Below are 23,341 nucleotides of genomic sequence, written 5' to 3' on the forward strand. Positions count from 1 at the left end.
ATGTGTCTACAGAAGCGCTACCGGGCTCTGTACAGCTACACGGCTGCTGACGCCGACGAGGTGTCTCTCCAGGAGGGCGACCTGATTGCAGACGTACAACAGATTGATGATGGATGGATGTACGGCCGCATCGAACGCACCGGGCAACAGGGCATGCTACCTGCTAACTACGTCCAACCCCTCTGAAACCCTGGGCCTCGTTCAATTGGTTGAAACATTCGGAACACTGCAGACAGGAATGTAAGCATGGGTTGTGTTCATTAGGCACCAAACGGAAGAAAATGGATTGAAAGAAGGTGTGACTGCCCGGACGTGTCCAATAAGAAACGCTCAATTTACTTTTTCTTTGCAAAGCATTTAAAACCCTTTCTATTGCATGTCGTAATGAACAAAACCCAGGTTGAAGGTTCGTGTCCTCTCTAGGTTGTACTTTTCTATCTGCAACGTTCAGAGTTTCATTCCACTGCTGAACTTAGTCCAGGAGAAATGGGGAGATGAAAAAAGGGGGGGGGGGGGGAATATGGGAAACAAGTCACAGCCCAAGAGAGGGAGAGGAGGGGGAAGAAAGAGAAAAGAAAACAACTAGTGCCGTTAAGACTTGAATATTGTCTCTGACCATGTTTTTGCTCATATGGTCTGTTTTTCATGGTTTTTGAAAAGTCAATTGATTTTGCTAATAAAGCTTCTCACTGCCATTTTCAGTACACAGTCCACTATCGGACAGCTCAATGCCCTAATACTACTACACCTAAATGGTTTTCAATGTCTAGGTCTTTCCCTTGGTTTATTTGTAGTGACATAACGACCCCAGTGAGGCCATACCATATTAAGCTTGCATCTATTAGGCAGTGTACAATAGAGTTGAATGGTGGCTGCCATACTTCCAAGTCATTCCCCAAAATGTATTAATTATTCCCGAAATGTTGCATAAAGTTGGAAAGTTTAGGATCGGCTTACAGTTGACAAATTGTACATTTTAGGACCTAGAGGGCTTCCGTGTTAGTAAATGCAGTATGCTAACAAGTACCTGTTAGAATACCTACCGGTCTGTATCTACTGGTTACAATAGTTACACTAATCAGCAGCACCTGGTTTGGGCTAGGCAGAAACAGGTGTGCACAATTATCAATCAATGGTATTTTATTAGGATCCCCATTAGCTGTTGTGAAAGCAGCAGCTGCTCTTCCTGGGGTCCACACCAAACATAAAATAGAACATTAATAAACAAGCACTCAAGAACAGAACTAATGATGTCCTAAAAGAGCAGTTTAAAATATCACCGCTGCGCATACGAAAAATACTTAATAATTGGTGGTGTGATACGGTTTGACAGAAATGAAGAATTCAAAAAAATGTTACCAGTCACAGGGATTCATGGGTGTTTTATAAGTTAGAAAAATTAAATAGGTATGATTTATATTAATCTAAGTTTTGCAATGAAGCATTAAAATTCATTGGAGTTAAACTGAATATTTCTGAATTTGTCTCATTGTTTTTCTTACATACACAAAGCAGCCTATGTGCCAGAATGTCTCTGCTTCTGCTTTAGAAAGCGAACTTGACTTGAATGCAACAATGTCAAATCTAGCCAATCTTGCAAGCGTTCTTTGAAATCTTGTGCCAGCCAATGTGTAGCTGTCAAGAGGGACTACTTCGATAGCTGCATTTAGACAGGCAGCCAATTGTGATCTTTTTTTCACTAATTGGCCTTTTGATTAGAATTGGGCTGCCTGTCTAAACATATCCTATGTAGCTAGCATTGTTGAGGTACCCAGTCTAACCAAAGAGTAGGCTTTGAATAGAGCACATCCAACAATATTTTAAGTCAGCAAAATTTTATTAATCAACATTAAAAAGAAAATACAACAACCTTATTTTCCTGTTTTCATTTTGTCAAGTTAAATGGGCTACTATTGATTGTACATTAATTGCTAAAAAAATGTTTGCCAAATATCCAACCTTACTACCTGTAGCCATCTCCCATTCAAACCTGTGTGAGAAGAGCTTTAGACCGATGCACAAATGAGACTCATTTCCTAATGAGCTTTAGAAAAGTGAAATGAACAAGTTCTGATAAAAACATAGAATACCACACTTAAACAAAACAGTCAATAAAACTTAAGTCATGTGATATACTGTAATATATAGATCAAGTAAAATATACTGTCAATCTAAAACCAGGTCCAACCGTTTTTTATTTTCCTGGTTTGGGCCGATCCTGAAGAAGGACACTCTCTTGTCCACGGTCTCCTGTAGTTTGGGTGGCAGCCACAAAAGCTGCTCTTGCAAAACATCAGCGTTACATCCTATGCAGTCTTTACATAATCTAGAAAGAGAAATTGAAGTACAGGTTTGTTAAAACATCAACGGATAACCAGGTGCTGGAAACTAAAAAAGGTATGTTACTATAGCTAGCATGGCAACCATATACAATGCGTGTAAATACACAGACTTGAGAAAAGTAGTGATTGAATATCTAAAAATAGTTCTCTCTCTGGTTAAGGCTTAAATAATTGGTGTTAAGTTTACGGTTTCACATTAAACATGTCAAATCTCTATTGCACATTTACAGTAAGGTTCATCAAAGTTATTTATAAAATCAGCACTACGTCACAGTGGAAAAGCACAGCGAAATCCCACAACACAAACACTGGTGAAACAAGTAATGTTACGATCAAAGTCGGAGTATAAATAGCACAACATGCTCAAATGGTCACTGTGGACTTTGTTAAACCACTTAGTCATGTATGGTTGGGTTGAGAATGGCCCAACACATACACACACTTGCACAGGCGACTACTGTACATGTGCCAGTGCACTGGCTTACACATATGGTCACAGATGTACAACAGTTTTGTAATGGTATGACTTTATGTAGCACTGATCCTAGATTATAGCTATGTTGATTTGTCCTGGTATCAGTGGTTAAAAATGATAATATAACACCAAAGGCGAGTGAGTATATTCCCATATTAAGAGACATCACAATCCAAAATCATAGTTTGTCAGTTGTTTTCAGACCTCAAAAGTGGACCTGTTGAGGATAACTCCACATCCCAAGTCTTTTTTGTAGATTCGGCTATGATATGCCACCATCCAAAACCATTAATTTGAGAGTATAGCTGGACCTACACAACCGATGGCGTGGGATCTGGACTCATCTTTACATTAGGCTACTTTTTGTGTCCTGAAAAGATCTAACAACATTTGATTCAAGTGCAGCATATCACCAGGTGTGTGGCTTACCTGAGTAGGGGGTATGGCTGGGTCTGAAAGACTAGAACATCTTTGCAGTGGTTCTGTGATGGAGACCTCAAAACAGTGACCTGAAAGCAGAGGGTTGGTAACATAGTCGTGAGATGGGTAAATTAATGGATGGATTGATGGAGGGTATGTAGTGACATAACGACCCCAGTGAGACCATACCATATTAAGCCTAAACCCAAACATTGCATTTGCTTGACTAGGTTCTTATACGCTGGATCCTGTTTTAAGTCCATTCATGATCCATAACCAGCTAATGTATGAATCCATACATTTATACGCAAAAGCTCAAGTCCACCTCACACCCAAGCAGTTGCGTTGGAAATCACCTTAACTCCATTTGAGGTTTGTTTGCGTCAGCCGAAACCAGCTAAAGTTTTGTCTACTTAGAAAAGGAGTATACGGCCCCTAAACAAGATGTTAAATAGGGAACGATGTGTTTTAACGTGTCTTTTCAGAAGTTTCCACATAGAAATGTATTCCTTGCGTTTGTGGCTCGGTTAAAAATACATTCTCCTTTCAAATATTTCACAAGGAAATGCAATCTTGTTTGCCACGTGAATAGACAAGGCTCTTTATTGTACGGAATGTAGCTAGTGGACTCCTGATATCTCCAGGAGTGATAAGTATAATTTGTTGTCTTTATCTGTTGTGGTCTTGTACTGTCTTTTTGCTAGCTAGGGCCATCTAGTTTAAGTGCTGCCTGTTTTCCCAGTGGCCTACTTCGTGTGTGAACTGCTGACTGCTCATAATTTGCAGATTGTTGACACTTCAACCAGGATCAAGTGGCTGGGCAATTTGTGACTTGGTTTGGTAATCACTGGCTGTATTGGGGGGTGAGTGGTTTCACCTCTCCTAGGCAATCAGTACAGGGAGGTGTGCTCTCCACCTCTGCTAGGCAATTAGCAATTATTGTCAGTTCTCCAGTCTCCCCTGGTTGGTCAGCGGCAGCTGTAAGCCGCGATCGCGTCGATTTTGTCGCAAAACTAAGACCGCCCCCCGAAACAAAGACGGTTTTGCCATGTTGTTCTGCAGAGTTATTCAATGAAAGAGAGGAGGGCTTCACACCACTCTCACTTGTGTATCTTACCTAGTTAGTTACAGATTTTCATTTTGCTCTTTTGTAGCTTTGTCAACTATGTGTTCGCACCTCTCCCTGTAGGCTTTACAGACTCTCCTCACCCCTTGGCTGCAACCCTTCTAATTTAGTGTACCCTGCGCGCACAACCCATGTGGAATTTTGGGTCTCTGGCAGTGTTCGGGACTGCGGATCTGCAGTCAAGAACGCAGAGTTCATCTCAGCATATGCTACCCTTCAGGTCCCTTGACTTTTTTGCCCTGACGGAGACATGGATCACACCAGAGAACACTGCTACTCCAGCTGCTCTATCTTCTTTTGACTATGTTTTCGCTCATAGTCTGAGAGTATCTGGTCATCGCGCTAGTGGCACAGGTCTACTCATTTCTCCTAAGTGGAGATTTTCTCTTTTCTCCCTCTATCACGTCCATCTCCTCATTTGAATTCCATGCGGTCACTGTCACTTGTCCACTCATGCTTAACATTGTCATCCATCGCCCACCAGGTGCCCTTGGAGAGTTCGTCAATGAGTTTGACACCTTGATTAGCTCATTTCCTGGCGATGGCTCACCACTCTTCGTACTTGGCGACTTCAACCTCCCGACGTCTGCTTTCGATTCATTTCTTTCCAACTCTTTCCCCACCTTGCCTCTTTTGACCTCACACTTTCCCCATCCCCTCCAACTCACAAGGCAGGCAATATGCTTGACCTCATCTTTACTAGAGGCTGCTCACCTACTAATCTCACTGCAGCCCTCCTCCAGGTCTATGATCACTACTTTGTTTCCTTTTCGGTCTCCCTTTCCGCCAAACCTAACCACTTAGTCCCTACCCAGATGGTCATGCGCCATCGCAATATTCGCTGTCTCCCCTCTGCTAAACCCTTCTCCCTTCCGTCTCCTGATTATGCCTCCTCGACCCTACTCTCCTCCCTTTCCGTATCCTATGACTCACACTGTCCCCTTTCCTCCCGGCTGGCTTGGCCCTTCCCTCCTGCTCCGTGGCTGAGTGACTTATTGCGAGCTTACAGAACAGGGCTGTGGGCAGCTGAGCGAAAACGGAGGAAAACTACACTTCCGGAGGACCTATTATCCTTTCGCTCCCTCCTCTCTACCTTCTCCTCCTCTGCTAAAGCCACTTTCTACCACTAAATTTCAAGATTCTAACTCAAACCCCAGGAAATTTTTCCACCTTCTCCCTCCTTAATCCTAATCACTCCCTCCTCCCTCTCTGCGGACGACTGTCAACCACTTTGGGAAAAAAAGGTTGACGACATCTGCTACTCATTCACTCAGCCTACTGAGTCCACTGGTCTCACTCACAGAACTACCCTACGCCTTGACCTCTTTCTCCCCAGATGACATCCTGCGACTAGTGTGACAACCTGCCCGCTTGACCCCATCCCCTCCTCCAGACCAACTCTGGAGAGCTTCTCCCAGTCCCCTCAGACTTAAAAGATGGCCCAAGTTGCTCCCCTCTTCAAGAAACCAACACTTGACTCATCTGACAAACTACAGACCTGTTTTCCTTCTTTCATTTCTTTCCAAAACACTTGAGCATGCTGTCTCTGATAAAGTTTCTCGTTATCTCTCTCAGAACGATTTTCTTGATCCTAACCAGTCAGGCTTCAAGACGGGTCACTTAACCGTGGCTCTCCGCACTGCCAAAGCTGACTCTCCTCTGTTCTCATCCTCCTCAAATCTATCCGCTGCCTTTGACAGTGAACCATAGGATCCTCCTCTCCAACCTCTCAGGGCTGGGCGTCTCAGGCTATGCATACTCTTGGATTTTATTCTACCTGGCAGGCCACTCCTACAAGGTGACGTGGAGAGGATCTATCTGCACCACATACTCACTACTGGTGTCCCCCAGGGCTCGGTTCTAGGCCCTCTCCTCTTCTCTCTATACACCGTCTCTTGGCTCAGTCATGTCCTCACATGGTCTCTCCCATCATTGCTATGCAGATGACAACTACTTTTCTCCTTCCGCCCTTCTGACACCCAGGTGGTGACACGCATCTCTGCGTACCTGGCAGATATCTCAACTTGGATGTCGGCCCACCACCTCAAGCTCAACAAGTCAAAGTCCTCTCCATCACGGTTCACAACTCCAGTGTCACCCTCCCAGAGTGCAAAGAACCTTGGCGTGACCCTGGACAACCCCTTCTCTGCAAACATCAAAGCAGTGACCCGCTCCTGCAGGTTCATGCTCTACAACATCCTTAGAGTACGACCCTACCTCACACAGGAAGCGACGCAGGTCCTAATCCAGGCACTGTCCTCTCCTGTCTGGACTACTGCAACTCACTGTTGGCTGGGCTTCCCGCTTGTGCCATCAAAACCCTGCAACTTATCCAGAACGCAGCAGCCCGCCTGGTTTTCAACCTTCCCAAGTTCACTCATGTCACCCCCCTCCTCCGCACACTCCAGTGGCTTCCAGTTGAAGCTCGCATCCACTACAAGACCATGGTGCTTACCTATGGAACAGCAAGAGGAACTGGCCATCCCTTACCAACACTCTGTTCTGCCACCTCAGGTCTCTTGGCCCTCCCATACCTACGGCAGGGAAGCTCCCACTCAGCCCAGACTTGAGATGAACATGAGTACATTAAGTATTGTAGTGATTGAGGGAACAGTGCAAGTTTAAGATGCGCAGCATGAAATTGGGTCACCATGACCAAAGGCAGTGACAGTAACTACTGGTCCAAGAAAGCTAGTTCCCTTAGGAAATCAGTTATCGGTCATATCAATGGCAGGTTTTTTTTAAGTCTCTTTCAACCATAAGATGACTTATTTGATCAAATTAAAATGAAACAAAATGCACATAATTCAACCATCATTCAGACTCCATCTATCAAGCTAGGGAATGTGAAAAGCATCCTTAAGGACTTATTTTTCCCCCAGTGTAGACTTATACGTACCGAGTCCATCAGGAGGACGTAGTCCCGACTCCCCCCGAAGACAACCACATCACTATCCTTGCCCCGACAAGCCGAATGCCACAACCTATGGCGGTATACCATGTTCAGACAACTTTTTGTTTTGTTTTGTTTTATTGAATAAAATAAATATATTCTCACTAATTGGTGGCATCTAACGAATAAAGAAATAAAAAAACAGGAACGTCGCAAGCATTACAGGAAGCTATTGCTTGTTGAGTCTCTCGGTTCAAAACATCTGCACAGAGATGGCGTGTTACTGGAAATTAGGCTAATGTCAGTGAGAATATGCACACACAGTGGCTCGATGGCCATCCCCTACCTGGGCTTGTCATGGTGTAGGTGATCCATCTCTCTCCATGTATTTGTTTGAGTGTCAAACTCCCATCCGTCACCTAAAGGAAAGATATGTATAAGATTTTTTTTACAAACCACCTTCAATATATGTCATTCTTTACAAAAAGCGCTACTCTCAGAAACCCAGAACTAAAATCTTCAGTAATGCCATCAGAGGCTGGATTAAGTTCTGGGTGCAGACACGTTAGGAAAAAAATACGAGAATGAGGGGCGGAAGCAAGGCGGTAGCTCTACCCCCCTCTCTTTGCAAGTTACAGGCTAGTCTACAGGCCAATTGTGCCACCCACTTCCTGAAGTCAAAAGATGTGAACACCTGCGAAATCGTGATTTGTCCAAATGATCAGTGGTGATAAATCTGCGCAGCTGAACAAAGTTCCTCGTTAGTCATCGCATCCCACATTCTGTTGACAGATGCTAAAATACCAGTTATGTTACATGCTTCTGTCCACGAGAGATTACAAAAGCACTTTAGCATTTTAGAAAGACATAAGTGCTATAGGGACCGATGGGGCTGTTATGAATCCTTATTACACCCATAATGCATTAGGGTTTGATAAAAATTGAATTAAAAAAAAAACCAAACGAATGCATCTATTTGTTGATTCAATGAAGTAACACTTTTGTTAGACAACTAGCCTGGTAAACAAAAGTGAGTGTAGCACTTGGTCTGGTTTACCCAGGCTAGCTTCAGACTTACTTAAAGAATCACCAGTGATACTCAGCCCACCAAACAGGAAGAGGGTGTGGTCAGACACTGGGGTCAGGGTGTGCATGGAACGCCCCACGGGCACCAAAGACGAGGGCAAGTCACTGGAGGAATGCAGAGTGTTTTACCCAAACACACAGATATAGCACTAAACACATGCTAACAAGGTCAAAAGTTCTTACAGAGACGAGCCCCTGGTTGTTGTAGGTTGAGTAAACATATTAGATCTAACAGTCTTGAGGCACGCTAGAGACCCAGATTCAAACCCAGTCAGTCGCATACTTTATATAGATATAGAGTAAATGAGCTTACATCTGTGTCCATATCCAGGTGTCAAGATCCAGACAGTGGATGTCCAAATCAGTGTCCTCCTGTCACAAAGATGAAATGTTTTGAAATCACAGGGACATAAGTCAGTCACAATCAGCAAATCCTTGTCTCAATCCTCCTCACAAGACGCCACATTGTCAGCTTCTTTTCTCTTATCCTGATAGGTCAATACAGTTGGCAACCACTGATATAAAGATGTTCAAAGCAAAGGACCAGAGTTGATTTCAAGATGGCAGATTCAAAAAGAGATGTTGTAGACCACCCATAAACAGCAGGAATCTAATGGTGGTCCACTCACCAGACCTCCACAGATGTAACCTTTGTCCCCCAGGGCGGCGCTGGTGTGGGAGGCTCTAGGAGATGGGGTCTGACCCTACGGAAGGAAGCCAAGAGGGAACGTGTCATCAAGAGTTTTAGCAATGTGTCAACAACAGAAAACAAGTGACAAGATAGTTGCTACATAGTGATGGTAGATGGGGGTTAGTTACCCTTATACAATGTAAACTAGTATAAAAAGAAAGTCATACTTAAATCATGATTAGGGACATTGCAACAATAACAAGATCATTCATTTAATTCACATGAATATAGAAGTACCACACACACACACTCACATGGGTTTCAGGTTCTTCCCACGTCGCAGTGTGTGTGTCAAATACGTTGACTTCGCTGTTCCAGCCCCAGAACCTAAAGAATGCCGTCCCAATCATTGCCTGAGGAGTTATAACACCCAAGTAAAACATAAACATATGCCACAAACATATTCCAGTATCAGTGAAAATGTAGCGTATTTACATTGTTTGTTTATTTACCCAGGATGATTCATGGACTGTGAAGTTCCTTGAGTTGTTGACCTCTCTTATGGTTTTACATCCATACCCGCCAAAGTAGATGAGCCTATAAAACAATAACACAAAAGATCACTAATGGCACCATCATTACTATATCCAGCTGCTTACTGCTCTACACGTGTATCTATTGATTCATAAATGCATCTAAAGTAACCCTCTCACATATATTGCAAGCACTGTGAAAACAGTGTAAATTCACATAATGTTTGCATCGTTTTGTTGGTTCACAATACACCCATCACTGGAATCTAGGTCAGTCCTTACTACGAATGGCTATTTTCCTCCCATTGAGATGTAATAAGTAGGTAAATTAGCAAGTAAAATGAGGGATTGCAACTGAGTGAATCTGAATAGGCAGTTAATAGACATTGTCAGCCAGAAGGTGTGAATGTTTGGCGAATGGCTCAAGAGCACCTTTTGTTGTGGGGCTAGCCTTAATGCTAGTAACAATGGGTGTGGGGAGAAGGCTTTAAAATGCCCTCTTCCTCTGCATCGTTGTCACATTTCTAGGCCTAACCAGTCTGTCATAAATATAGGGTTGCAAAACTACCGGTAATTTACCAAAGTAAATCAGAATTTTCAATCATTAACAGGTAATCTATGGCAATATATGGTCATTTATACTTGAATAATATATTTTTTATATTTGAGTCCATGAGTTTCTAGTTAATAGACCATATGGTTCAAGAGAAAATAGCCTAATGCAAAAAAAGCATCAACCAACAATGCCATTATTTTTCAATTAACACTGCAACTCTTCCAACTATTGACTTTTTTCACATCTGCCATCAGTTTGGCGCTAAAACATTGTGACATGTATTGGCGCTAAAACATAAAAAGATGTATTGACATTTAATATATATATATATACACATATACACACACGTTTTATTAACCTTTATTTAACTAGGCAAGCCAGTTAAGAACAAATTCTTATTTACAATGACGGCCTACCCTGGGGCGGCAGGTAGCCTAGTGGTTAGAGCGTTGGACTAGTAACCGAAAGGTTGCAAGATCGAATCCCCGATCTGACAAGGTAAAAAAATCTGTCGTTCTGCCCCCCACTGTTCCTAGGCCGTCATTGAAAATAAGAATTTGTTCTTAACGGACTTGCCTAGTTAAATAAAAGGTCAAATAAAAAATAAATACCCCGTAAAATAAGATATTCTGAAACCGTCATATTAAACACCAATGGTATTCACTAAATTGATGGGTTATAGTGAGGATAATGTTTTACAGCTTTGTCATTCTATTTTTTATTTAACAATCATCTAATTTTATATATTTTACATGTGATGAAAATTCAATCTAGGCAGAATCTACCGCATACACAAAGCCGATTAGTGAAGGTGCTGGAGGAAAATCCCAAACTATCAGTCAACCATCAGAGCATCTCCACTAACAATAGTGGGACAGGTAAGGCCAAAAAGATGGCCAGAGAAATTTAGACACCTGTAATTATCTGAAGTACCCAAAAATGCCATGTGATGAAAATTCATTAAAATCCTTAAAAGTAAAAAAAAAAAAAAAAAAAAAAAGTGTGTGTGTACATTACTTTAGTGCTTGCAGAGATAGCACACTGACAAAGTTCTGTAGCCATGTTGGTCTTTGTGTGTGTGTGTGTGTGTGTGTGTGTGTATTACCATCCTTGTGAGTACCGGAAATCCCCCAAAGTCCCCACAACGATAGTACTACAAGGAAAATTCTCCCTCGTGGGGACATTTCCCACAAGTAAAAATACTATTTTAAGCTTAGGAGTTAGGGTTAGAGGTTTAGGGTAAGGAGTTAGGGTTAGAGGTTTAGTGTAAGGAGTTAGGGTTAGAGGTTTAGGGTAAGGCGTTAGGGTTAGAGGTTTAGGGTAAGGAGTTAGGGTTAGAGGTTTAGGGTAAGGAGTTAGGGGTTACATTTTGAATGGAAATCTATTTTAGGTCCCCACAAGCATAGTAAAACATGATGTGCGTGTGTACCTGTCTCGGTTTACCCAACAGGACTGTTTGTCTCTGGGTGAGGGGGTGTTTCCCCCGGCATCTGTCACTTTCCTCCAGGTGTAGCATCCTTCCAGCAGGTCAACACTGTACAGCTGCAGACAGAGCAACACAGGAACATTACGCTCTCATTTTAACACAAGCAGTGGACTGTTGTTCCATAATGTACCACAGACATAAAAAGGTATAGGCTCTGTCCAGAAACAACCCCAACCGCCTAGGCACTTGTGTAGAGACAAGAGGATTGCATTTAGGGTGTAAGCAATGTAGCCCTATGTTGGTCTTTGTGTGTGCACACACACATTTTACTATACTTACTAATAGTAAACCAACTAACATTCAGAGAAGTAGTCACATTTTGCTGGTCCCCACGTCGACAACTACTGTGATGATTATTATTTGACCATGCTGGTCATTTATGAACATTTGAACATCTTGGCCATGTTCTGTTATAATCTCCACCCGGCACAGCCAGAAGAGGACTGGCCACCCCTCATAGCCTGGTTCCTCTCTAGGTTTCTTCCTATAGGTTCTGGCCTTTCTAGGGAGTTTTTAATAGCCACCGTGCTTCTACACCTGCATTGCTTGCTGTTTGGGGTTTTAGGCTGGGTTTCTGTACAGCACTTTGAGATATCAGCTGATGTACGAAGGGCTATATAAATACATTTGATTTGATTAAAAAGGCAATTTTAGGCTTAGTGGTTTAGTTTAGGGTAAGGTTTAGGAGTTAGGGAAAATAGGACTTTGAATGGGAATCAATGGCCCCCAAAAAGTCAAGTATAGTAAGACAGCTGTGTGTGTGTGTGTGTCAATTTTGATCCTTAAATGATCTCAACGCCAATGCCTGCTTTCTGAGTGAATATAGAGACGCTTTCACTCTGTTTTACAGAGACTTGGTTACGCTGATGACATTTCTAATGTTCTGAAATTGAATGGATTTTATGGTCCCATTCACACAGAGCGCGACCTGGCATCACCGGAGGAGGTGTGTTTCTACATAAACCAACGCTGGTGTTCTTCCATAAATATCAAGCGCAAAAGATGTCGAAATGTTAGGCATCTCATTGCGCCATTTCAGTGTTTATCCCAACTGCTTATGTACCAGCCACAGCATACTACTACAATTGCTGCTAACATCACCTACCAATTTATCTCCTGAAGATTTTAACTACTGCTCATGTCACACTGACCTACAAAACTATGAACAATATGTTACTTGTAGCACAAGGGGAGATAGGGAATTAGACTTGTGTTATGATAATGTTAACAGGGCATATAAGTCACTACAGAAGCCTCCAGTACTACTAAAATACAATCAGGGGCAGCAAAAGTATAGGAAAGGGCAGTACAGATATGGTCAGATGAAGCGACAGATCAAACAAAAATCGTATTTGTCAGATGCGCCGAATACAACAGGTGTAGACTTTACCGTGAAATGCTTACTTACAAGCCCTTAACTAACAATGCCGTTCAAGATATAGAGTTAAGAAAATATTTACTGAATAAACTAAAGTTAAAAAAAATCTAATCAAAAGTAACAAATTACATAACAATAACGAGGCTATATACAGGGGGTACCGGTACCGAGTCAATGTTTGGGATTAAAGGTAATATGTAAAGTGACTATGCACTTTACAAGTGAGGGGGGGGGGGGGGGGGTCAATATAAATAGCCTGCAAGGATGTTTTTGGGACATTATCAGTATCAGCAGACTGCATACAGCCATTTCTGTGAGGGCATGTTAATCCCCACAAAGATGGTGAAATGCTATCCAAATAACAAGGATTAGTGCAGAGCTGAAACAGACATCCCTTTCTGCTGGCAACCAAAAGGAAGTGAAAACTGCAAGGGACCATTAAAACAACAAATAGCCTAGGCTAAAGACAACTAGATAAAAGAAAGTGGAAACCAAGGGACGGCCACTGAAGGGATGCTCAGATGAACTGGCAGACATCTTTTGCACTCTCCTTAAAGTGGAACTTACAATGTTTTAAGTACTTTGCAGATATGAAAAACAGACAATCATATCACTCCAAAATATCAAATTCCCAGTTTATGCTACAAATCAACTTTAAACAGGTTAAAAAAAAGGTTATTTCTATTTGACTCAACATTCCATGATGTACACTAAGGCATTGTAGGCAGAAAAGATGGATGCAGTTCAATGCATGATTAATATAATTCACCAATACATTTCTTGGTAGTCCAAAAATATATTGCTATCAGGTTTCTTAATTCAAAGACTCAATCGTGGACTCTTACTGACAGTTATGGCTGCTTAGCGTCATGTATTGTTGCCTCTACCTTCTTGCCCTTTGTGCTGTTGTCTGTGCCCAATAATGTTTGTACCATGTTTTGTTGCTACCATGTTGTTGTCATGTTGTGTTGCTGCCATGCTAGGTTGTTGTCGTAGGTCTCTATGTAGTGTTGTGGCGTCTCTTGTCATGATGTGCATTTTGTCCTATATTTTATTTGCAATCCCAGCCTTTTGGTAGGCCATCATTGTAAATAAAAATGTGTTCTCGTATTGTTTTTTCGGTAGCTACACAACTAGAGATGCACGTGTCATTTGGTTAGCTAGCAAGAAAAGTGAATCGCTCTTTTCCCCAGCTAGCACAGTGGATCTGGGCCGATTCCGGATATGAGGAAGGGATTGAGCTCGGGCCGATTCCGGTGTGAGTTATCGGGCCCAAATGTATTACTTGGGTCACGGGCCAATTCCAATTCCACTGCAATTCCACTGCATGCTACAGATGCTAGTTCGATACCCGTGCCGGCCGCGACCGGGAGACCCATGAGGCGACGCACAATTGGCCCAGCGTCATCCGAGTTAGGGGAGGGTTTGGCCGGACGGGATGTCCTTGTCCCATCACGCTGTAGCGACTCCTGTGGTGGGCCAGGCACAGGCGAGCTGACATGGTAACCGGGTGTTTCCTCCGTCATAATTTTTTTTTTATGGTGGATGGGTATAATTTGTATGCATAAAATGTATAATAGTAATATTGAAAATTACTAAATCAGGTCGCTTCTGAGGGGATTCCGGTAGACGGAAATGGCCCGATGTACTTGGGCCAATTCTGGGCAGTCATTCATTTTGATTCCGGGGCGAGTCTGACACCCGATTCAATCAGTTCCAGCCCCCCGGAAGAGGGCCGCTTCTGGGTCGATTCCTCATTTCTAGCTGGGGCGGAACGACTGTTATCCAGTCAGTATTTCTCTTGCGTTTGCAAATTCACTCTGGATAGCGATCTACTTCGATCTCTCTGCTAGTGTGAGTAAAATGGTCAGTGAGGTGTTCTCATTTGTGTCTGGAAGTAGCTAGGTAGCAAGCTAGCCAATTTTGGCCAGTTAGCTTGGGTGCTTGTTTGGTACAACGCATGCATTGGCGGGCAAGCTGCAGTGGGACAATCCGGCTATTCCCCACTGTTTATCAGTGCAATTTTGACAGCCAACTAGCTGAAAAGTTTCAGAGGGATTCAACTAATGTTCCTTCGTTAGATTTAAGCTTATCTTGCTCTGGCTAGTCGTTGATCTTGTTGTTGATGTGCAGACAGGGAAAGACAGCCTACCTTTTTATGGTTGTTTGATCAATAGGACTAAAGTTCCCAAATGAAAATATTTGCAGAAATCAATTGAAGTGTATTTCGTGGCTTTTGCCAAATGTGTTCTAATGATCTATAGTCACGCTTTTGCAAATGCCTGTAAACAAAGTCCAATTCAAAGTGAATGATGGCATGCCCTTGTGGCAAATGGCTTGTTTGCATATAAGCCGACTACCTCTGATTGGCTATGGCGGACCAGTCTGCCTAGACTCAGGTCCTGGACAAGACAGATGTTTTTATTTACTGCAGTGTCTATTAATTGTGCAAATGCACAGCCACTTTCCCACTCTATATTGCTATAGGATTTTCACAATTGCCTTTGTATGGGAATGTTTGAGAATTATGAAAATGACCATGTCGAAGTGATCGCTTGTCAGAAAATAAATAAAATAGATAACCATCTTCCTGGGAGTGTATATGAACAGATTTTAATAAGATTTCATGTTGCTAAAATGCAGTCAATTCCACTTTAACAGCTCACTCTCAGAACACATGGTTCCCTCACTCTGGAAGACCTCTGAGATCTGACCAGCTCCAAAGGAGAACAACCCAGCGGAACTGAATGAATACCACCCTGGGGCAATTGGGCATAGGACAGATGCAGGCCCAACACACGGTCAGACAGTAGGCCGCAGAGACTTTGACTATGTGAAAATGTAAATGTGTGCCGGAACTTTTCCGTACTGCATGTAATATTTTGCGTTGTGTTTTTGTACGCTGATGTCACAAAATAAATGTTCACGTAAATGGACAATAAAGTTTATTGTATTGTTAATGTCAGTCGTTGTGAAGTGCCTTGAGAGCTTGATGCCAACACGTCTCAGGTCACATGTGAATGGAGCCCTTGACCCAATGCAGTTTGTGTACAGGAAGAACAGATCAGGGGAGGATGCAGTGTTGACGGTGTTGCACAGCACCCGTGACACATTGTCGTGATCCACGGTATGGATAGCCACGCTAGCTAGGTATCAACAGCCAATCCAGTACGGGCTGGAGGCTATAGTGAGCTTCGATTGGGCAATCAAGCTGCGATGAGTATTTGCATAAAGTTCTGCTTTCCCCAATTTTGGGCCTGCCCTGTTCACTCGCCCATGCTTGCGTCGCCCAATGGTCACCCTGCCCACTTCCCTTCCTCCATTGAAAATGAATAGCTTCAACGCCCATATCGTGTTCAACGTGGACAGAGAGGAAAAGCCAACGAGAAAGGATTTACTCCGCCCAAAATCTGTCCACGTTAGATAAGCCCTTTTTTATGTGGGTGTCTATGAAAGTGTAAAATTATGTGAGGCTTATTTGATCTAATATACGTTTTGTCATGTTTAGGCTGTTACAAATGTACTGATATAAGTGGAAGCACGTGGCATTCCGGCGACTGAGGAAAAACGACTTAGTTGTGCGTGTTGTTCACACGCGTGCGTCTGCCCTCTCATTGGGTAGAATGGTCCCACCGGATTTCCACTGTCACTCTTGTGTGTGCATCCTTTTCCTGGAATTCTCGTCTGCTTTTCAACTGCATGCAGCCTCAACTTCTCTGTGTAAAACGCTAACACCTACAGGTAGACCCCAGCATTATCTTGTGGGTGCTGGACTTCCTGCTGAACAGGGGGCAGTATGCCAAGTTCAACAACACAACATCCCTTCCTACTGGTTCCAAAGAATGAATCTCTCCAGTGCTATTCTCCATAAACACCAATGACATGAAAGGCCCAGACAGAGACTGCTTGGCAGTGAAACACGCCGACGACGCCACCCTTGTGGACTTCTCAGATTACACAATGCATTCCCAAACAGAAGTAAACAGGGTTTATGAATGGTGCTATAATAACCTCACACTCAACAAAATAAATGCTCATTGGAAGGCAGAGGAAGCCAGCTATTCCTGGGTGTTGAACAGGCAGAAAGAGCGGGGAGTTTCTAGTACCTGGGGAATATCATGGACAGCACACTTGCTTTTAATGGCATCACTGAAAACATTTTTTTTTTTAAATTCCAACAACATCTGTACCTCCTATGCAGACTAAGACAACTTTGTGCTTAGTTCCCTCCTGTACTCCCCATTCACCCACGACTGTGTGGCCGCACACGACTCCAACACCATCGTTTGCTGACGACACGACGGTGGTAGTCCTGAACACCAACGACAATGAGAGTGTGTGGTGTGGTGCCAGGTCGACAACCTCTCCCCTCAATGTCAGCAAGACAAAGGAGCTGATCTTTGAACACAGGAAACAGAAGTACGAGCACGCCCCCATTCACATCAAGGGGGCTGTAGTGGAGCGAGTCGAGGGTTTCAAGTTCATCGGTGTCCACATCACTAAGGACCTATCACGGCCCAAACACTAACCCAGTCATAAAGAGGGCACGACAACACTTCTTCCCCCTCAGGAGGCTGAAAATTTGGCATGGGCCCACAGATCCTCAAAAAGTCATTCAGCTGCACCATTGAGAGCATCTTGACTGACCAGGTCACTGCCTGGTATGGCAACTGCTTGGCATCTGACCACAAGGCGCTACAGAGGGTAGTGCATACAACCCAGTAAATCACTGGAGCTGAGCTCCCTGCCATCCAGGACCTCTATAACAGGCGGTGTCAGAGGAAGGCCTTAAAAATTGTCAAAGACTCCAGCCACCCAAGTCATAGACTGTTCTCTCTGCTACCGCACGGTAAGCGGTCCTGGAGTGCAAGGACCAAAACGCTCCTGAACAGCTTCTAACCCCAAGCTATAAGACTGCTGAACAGTTAATCAAAATGGCTACCCGGAGTATTTGCATTGACCCCCTATATTTTTTGCACTGACATTCTTGCATTGGCTCTATGCAGACTCACTGGACTCTAGCCTCATTGTAATTTATTGTTTTACTATTTCCTTTAATTTGTTGCATTTTAAATCTGCATTGTTGGGAAAGGTAAGTAAGCATTTCACGGTAAAGTCTACACCGGTTCGGTTGTATTCGGCGCATGTGACAAATAAAATTGGATTTGAACTGCATGTCAACACCCAGGGTCTTCAGGGAATCCTTGATAGACGGGCAATGGAAAAGGCCAAACGATTCATAGAGGACCCCACACACAACCTTCCCAATATGATTTGAGCTGCTGCCCTCCAGAAGGAGATATACTTTAGGTACCACTGTTCAGCAAGAATAGGAGCAGGTCAAGTTCCATTCCGACGGCCATCAGGCTGCTGAACAGTGGGACATAGGACAGATGTAGGTCCAATACATGGTCGGACAGTAGGCCACAGCAACTGTGAATATGTGTGCATTAACTCTCCAGTTTTTTCTGCATTACATGTATTATAGTGTATTGTTTTTGTGTATTTGTTTGCAGACTTCACAAAATGAATATCCATGTAAATAGACAAAGTACATTGAATTGTATAGCTTAAATTAAACTTCACAAGTCCGAAGGGCCAGACAGATTACCAGGACGTGTACTTCAAGCATGACCAACTGGAAAGTGTTTTCACTGACATTTTCAACCAGTCCCTGACGGAGTCTGTAATACCAACATGTTTCAAGCAGACCACCATAGTCCCTGTGCCCACTTGCTCACATTGTATATAGACTTATTTTTCACTGTATTATTGACTGTATGTTTGTTTTACTCCATGTGTAACTATGTGTTGTTGTATGTGTCGAACTGCTTTGCTTTATCTTGGCCAGGTCGCAATTGTAAATGAGAACGTGTTCTCAATTTGCCTACCTGGTTAAATAAAGGTGAAAAAAAAAAAAAAAAAAAGAACATGAAGGTAACCTGCCTAAATGACTACCGACCCATAGCACTCACATCTGTAGCCATGAAGTGCATTGAAAGGCTGGTCATGGCTCACATCAACACCGTTATCCCAAAAACCCTAGACCCACTCCAATTTGCATACCGCCCCAACAGATCTACAGATGATGCAATCTTTATTGCACTCAACACTGCCCTTTCCCACCCGGACAAAAGGAACATCTGTGAGAATGCTATTCATTGACCACAGCTAAGCATTCAACACCATAGCGCCCTCAAAGCTCATCACTAAGCAAAGGACCCTGAGAATAAACACCTCCCTCTGCAACTGGATTCTGGAATTCCTGACGGGCCGCCCCCAGGTGGTAAGGGTAGGGAACAACACATCCGCCATGCTGATCCTCAACACGGGGACCCCTCAGGAGTGCGTGCTCAGTCCCTTCATGTACTCCCTGTTCACCCATGACTGCATGGCCAGGCACGACTCCAACACCATCATCAAGTTTGCCGATAACACAACAGTGGTAGGCCTGATCACCGACAATGATGAGACAGCCTATAGGCAGGAGGTCAGAGAACTGGCCATGTGGTGCCAGGACAACAACCTCTCCCTCAATGTGATCAAGACAAAGGAGATGATTGTGGACTACAGGAAAAGGAGGACCAAGCATGCCCCCATTCTCATCGAGGGGTTGTAGTGGAACAGGTTGAGAGCTTCAAGGTCCTTGGTGTCCACATCACCAACAAACGATCATGGTCCAAACACACTAAGACAGTTGTAAAAAGAGGGCACGACAAAGCCTATTCCCCCTCAGGAGACAAAAGATTTGGCATGGGTCCTCAGATCCTCAAAAGGTCCTACAGCTGCACCACCGAGAGCATCCTGACTGGTTGCGTCACTGTCTGGTATGGCAACTGCTCGGCCTCCGACCACAAGGCACTACAGAGGGTAGTGCGTACAGCCCAGTACATCACCGGGGCCAAGCTTCCTGCCATCCAGGACCTCTATACCAGGCGGTTTCAGAGGAAGGCCCTAAAAATTGTCAAAGACTCCAGCCACCCTAGTCATAGACTGTTCTCTCTGCTACCGCACGGCAAGCAGTACCAGAGCGCCAAGTCTAGGTCCAAAAGGCTTCTTAACAGCTTCTACCCCCAAGCCATAAGACACCTGAACAGCTAATCAAAGGGCTACCCAGATCCCTCTTTTACGCTGCAGCTACTCTCAGTTTATAATCTATGCATAGTCACTTTAACTCTATCTACATGTACATAATACCTCGACTAATCGGTGCCCCCGCACATTGACTCTGTACCGGTACCCCCTGTATTTAGCCTCGCTTGTTATTTTACTGCTGCTGTTAAATTATTTGTTACTTTTATTTTCTGCTTAACACTTTTTTTCCCTTAAAACTTCTTAAAGAATTGTTGGTTAAGGGCTTGTAAGTAAGCATTTCACTGTAAGGTCTACATCTGTTGTATTCGGCGCATGTGATAAATAAAGTTTGATTTGACTTAGCCAATCAGTGAGCAAGGTGGAGCTACTACCATACTGCTTATGCCTATCAAATTATTATTAGTGTACAAACTACCACGAAAGTTTTGTTTTCTTGTCATACCAAAAAAAACATATATTTAACTTTCCCAAGCCCGGATTTAATGGTCTACCAAAGATCATTTCGAAATCCATTTCACAAAGTCAGCTTCCAATTCACTTCCAATCAACAAGCAGCCACATTCTCATGAACACAGTTCATGCGAATAACACTAAAACATTCCTGGCTTTTTCTCTGTCTGCACTTCTCTGATATCAAGTTACAGCCCAGGCTGCATGTCACAAATAGTTTTCATAACAATGCTACGTGGCCATGAGCAAAACAAAACACGTCCGACAGCTTTTGGCTTTTCTTGGTTCTCTTAATAGGCCCCTATCAATCACACAATCTGATCGGAGGTCAGAAAGGATACAGCTGGGTAAAGGCATCAGCATACATAGGTTTGTTTGCTCCTTGCTGAACTTAGCTAAGAAAGTGAACGTTTGTGCTCGCATACTCCCTTAAAATAACTTTGCTTGGAAAACAAGAAAAAAGCAGTAATACTACTGTTTGTCCCTCTTGAGACACTGTAGCAAAAGTAAAACTTCTTCAAAATAGTCTGAATTAATAACATTTTGTCATTCATTTGGACATTTTTGCTGGGATGGTCATAGTCACGCAATTTTACATTAAAACGTTTGGTGCAGTATTTCTCAAGTGAAAAAATATGCATGAAAACGAGTCGTCTGTCGTTGAATGACAACAAACACTTAATTGAAGAATCGCTACTGTTGACCAATCGCAGACAAAGAGGCGTAGACTTTGGCTCCAGAACTTTACACATGCATGAACAACTGGGGGAAAAAACCCTGCAAAACACCAAAACAAACAAAAATATCACAAAGTGTGGTCAAAATATATGCGGAAACTGTTTTGACTCAATCAAACGGTAAGCTTTAGGGTGACCTGAACCTAGGTCAGCGGGTGGATAATTGCTGTCTTGGGGAGGGTGGGGTAAGAGAAAAGGGGGGCGATTCTTACCTGGTTGGTGTGTCCATTTTGGTCACACCCTCCAAACACGTAGAGAGTGCCGTTGTGATAAGAACCGCAGGCGCCTGATAAGGCCGGAGGGATTTCTCCCTCCATCCCCCTCCGCTCCCTGACACACACACACACACGCAAATGAAAGCTCCGTAGTGTGTATGTCTGTGGAGGTGGGTAGTGTGTATGTCTGGGGGGAGTAGTGTGTGTTGGGGGAGGTGGCATTATCACAAACACAAAAAACAAAAAAAGGGAAGAGTGATAGCCTTTCTTGTGTACATGCTACAGCACTGCAAACTTGGTCAAGTAAGTTAAGATATTAACGAGCAATAAACAATGAATTACAAAGAAGTGTCAACAGCAGCGGGCAGGTGAATCATTTAATTTTAGAATAATTGAAAGAAATGAACAATGACTAAAGAGCTTGAGTCTAACAGGAAACAAACATTAAGATTATTATGAGACTCTTACCATATTCCACTCTCCAAATCGCACAGCCAAATCTCATCACTGGGTAACAGTGTTTCTGTTCCGGAGACTGACTGTCATGGAACATCAAAAAAACAACATCTACCGTCAATAAGATAGTGAAACATTGTAGCAATTCACACAATAGGCTAAACCTACTAAAAGTTTCGGCAGTGGTAACATTAATAAAAACGGAAAAGGTAGCCCAACATTACACCTTATTGTCCAAAGACCTTACATGTTCTGTTTAGAGGCAAATTGGCTTTGGCAGCTAAAACAAACAAATACTCAATCTCATAAATAGGGTCTCAATTGCGGTACGGCTCTAGCAACATAAAGCCCTCAACTTTTTTATATATATATATATATATATACACTGTTTTAACCAGTTTTACAGTTGCAGCAGATTGTATTTTTCAGTGACAAGTTTGTGGCGTCTGTCTTCGTTACACACAGGTGTCCGGAGACGCAGATAACTAATTAACACAGGTAGCCTATGCCTCGGTCTTCCGTTTGTTTTCTGTAAACAAGCGCTGTAATATGCCCGTGTGGGAACCCTAACCCTATTAAAGGTGTGTAGTAATTTCACATTATGTATTATTATTTCTCGCTGTCGGTATGAAAGATAAGTTCATTTTGTTTCCAAAACCGTACTGAAATCGATGCGTTTGAAAGTTAATAACGAGATTTGAAGCCCCCAAAAAACTTCCCCGGCTATAAGATACTATCGTCGATAGGAGCTTAATATGGTTACGTCTATGAATTAGTTAGTGAAAAGAAAGCCGAGTCTATCAACTCCACGATGTAGGCCCACATCACGAGAGAAACCGCGAGGGAAAAGGTATCTGAACATATTAAATGTGATGCCTATAGCGTTTTGCTCAAATGCGGCTTTAAAAAAAAATATATACTTTGCCCCATGTAACCTTACCTTACAGCCTCCCCACACATAAAGAAAGCTCCCTTCCACGAATGCAGTGTGATCACTCCGCTCCAGCGAGTTCAACATCTCGACACCGGTTCCTGTATCCATCATCTACTGCGACTAAAAAAAACAACTGTGTGTCTCTCGGTTTTACTTTCTCCAGATCATAGGAATGCTAATGGCTCTGAGATGGGATGGACTTCTTGCTACATGCAAAAGCAAGCCGAAGTGTGCAAACTTGCTTTTCAGGATTGCAAACTCATGGGCCGCGTTTCTATTGTGATATTTAAATCGTTTCAGAACATTATGTGACTGGGTGAAGGCCGCCGTTAAATCTTCTACATATATTTTTTAGGCTATAATACACTAGCTACATTTGAATTGATAGAAATAGACACAATATCCTACATTTTTGTCGTATGGTTTAATGATACACTTCTAATTGTGAATTTTATTAGGCCGAGGTAAAAACCAATATAATAATTCTGCTCAGTTTAACATTAGACAAAACACTTAAAATATAGGCTA

At 43.0% G+C, this 23,341-nt stretch overlaps 2 protein-coding genes across 2 annotated transcripts in view; one reads left to right on the forward strand and one right to left on the reverse strand.

Annotated features, from left to right (window-relative positions):
- The window catches only part of LOC139570514 (LIM and SH3 domain protein 1-like), a 49,524-nt gene extending 47,655 nt beyond the window's left edge, over positions 1–1,869 (forward strand). Inside the window, exon 7 of the mRNA XM_071392442.1 lies at positions 13–1,869. Within this exon, the coding sequence (XP_071248543.1) occupies positions 13–186 (174 nt within the window). The 3' untranslated portion in view covers positions 187–1,869. The remainder of the gene's footprint in view (positions 1–12) is intronic.
- LOC139570513 (kelch domain-containing protein 1-like) lies at positions 1,819–23,089 on the reverse strand. Its single transcript, XM_071392441.1, has 13 exons — positions 22,820–23,089; positions 21,892–21,962; positions 21,421–21,538; positions 11,492–11,604; positions 9,486–9,570; positions 9,288–9,386; positions 8,972–9,046; positions 8,656–8,714; positions 8,335–8,447; positions 7,603–7,675; positions 7,263–7,347; positions 3,247–3,326; positions 1,819–2,326 (listed from the first exon to the last, which is right to left on the reverse strand). Exons 1-13 carry the CDS (start codon positions 22,922–22,924, stop codon positions 2,167–2,169), a joined length of 1,236 nt encoding a protein of 411 aa, XP_071248542.1. The 5' UTR covers positions 22,925–23,089; the 3' UTR covers positions 1,819–2,166.
- Positions 23,090–23,341: the final 252 nt, after the last annotated feature.

This window comes from Salvelinus alpinus, chromosome 3, assembly GCF_045679555.1.
Source record: "Salvelinus alpinus chromosome 3, SLU_Salpinus.1, whole genome shotgun sequence".
In the NCBI taxonomy this organism is placed as follows: domain Eukaryota; kingdom Metazoa; phylum Chordata; class Actinopteri; order Salmoniformes; family Salmonidae; genus Salvelinus; species Salvelinus alpinus.

Excerpts from the sequence above, each read along its gene's own strand:
- LOC139570513 (XM_071392441.1), bottom strand. The coding sequence starts at position 22,924 with ATGATGGATACAGGAACCGGTGTCGAGATGTTGAACTCGCTGGAGCGG. Across the intron at positions 9,387-9,485 it reads CAGTCCATGAATCATCCTGG|GCAATGATTGGGACGGCATT; the intron begins GTAAATAAACAA and ends ATAACTCCTCAG. Across the intron at positions 2,327-3,246 it reads CAGCCATACCCCCTACTCAG|ATTATGTAAAGACTGCATAG; the intron begins GTAAGCCACACA and ends TTCTCTTTCTAG.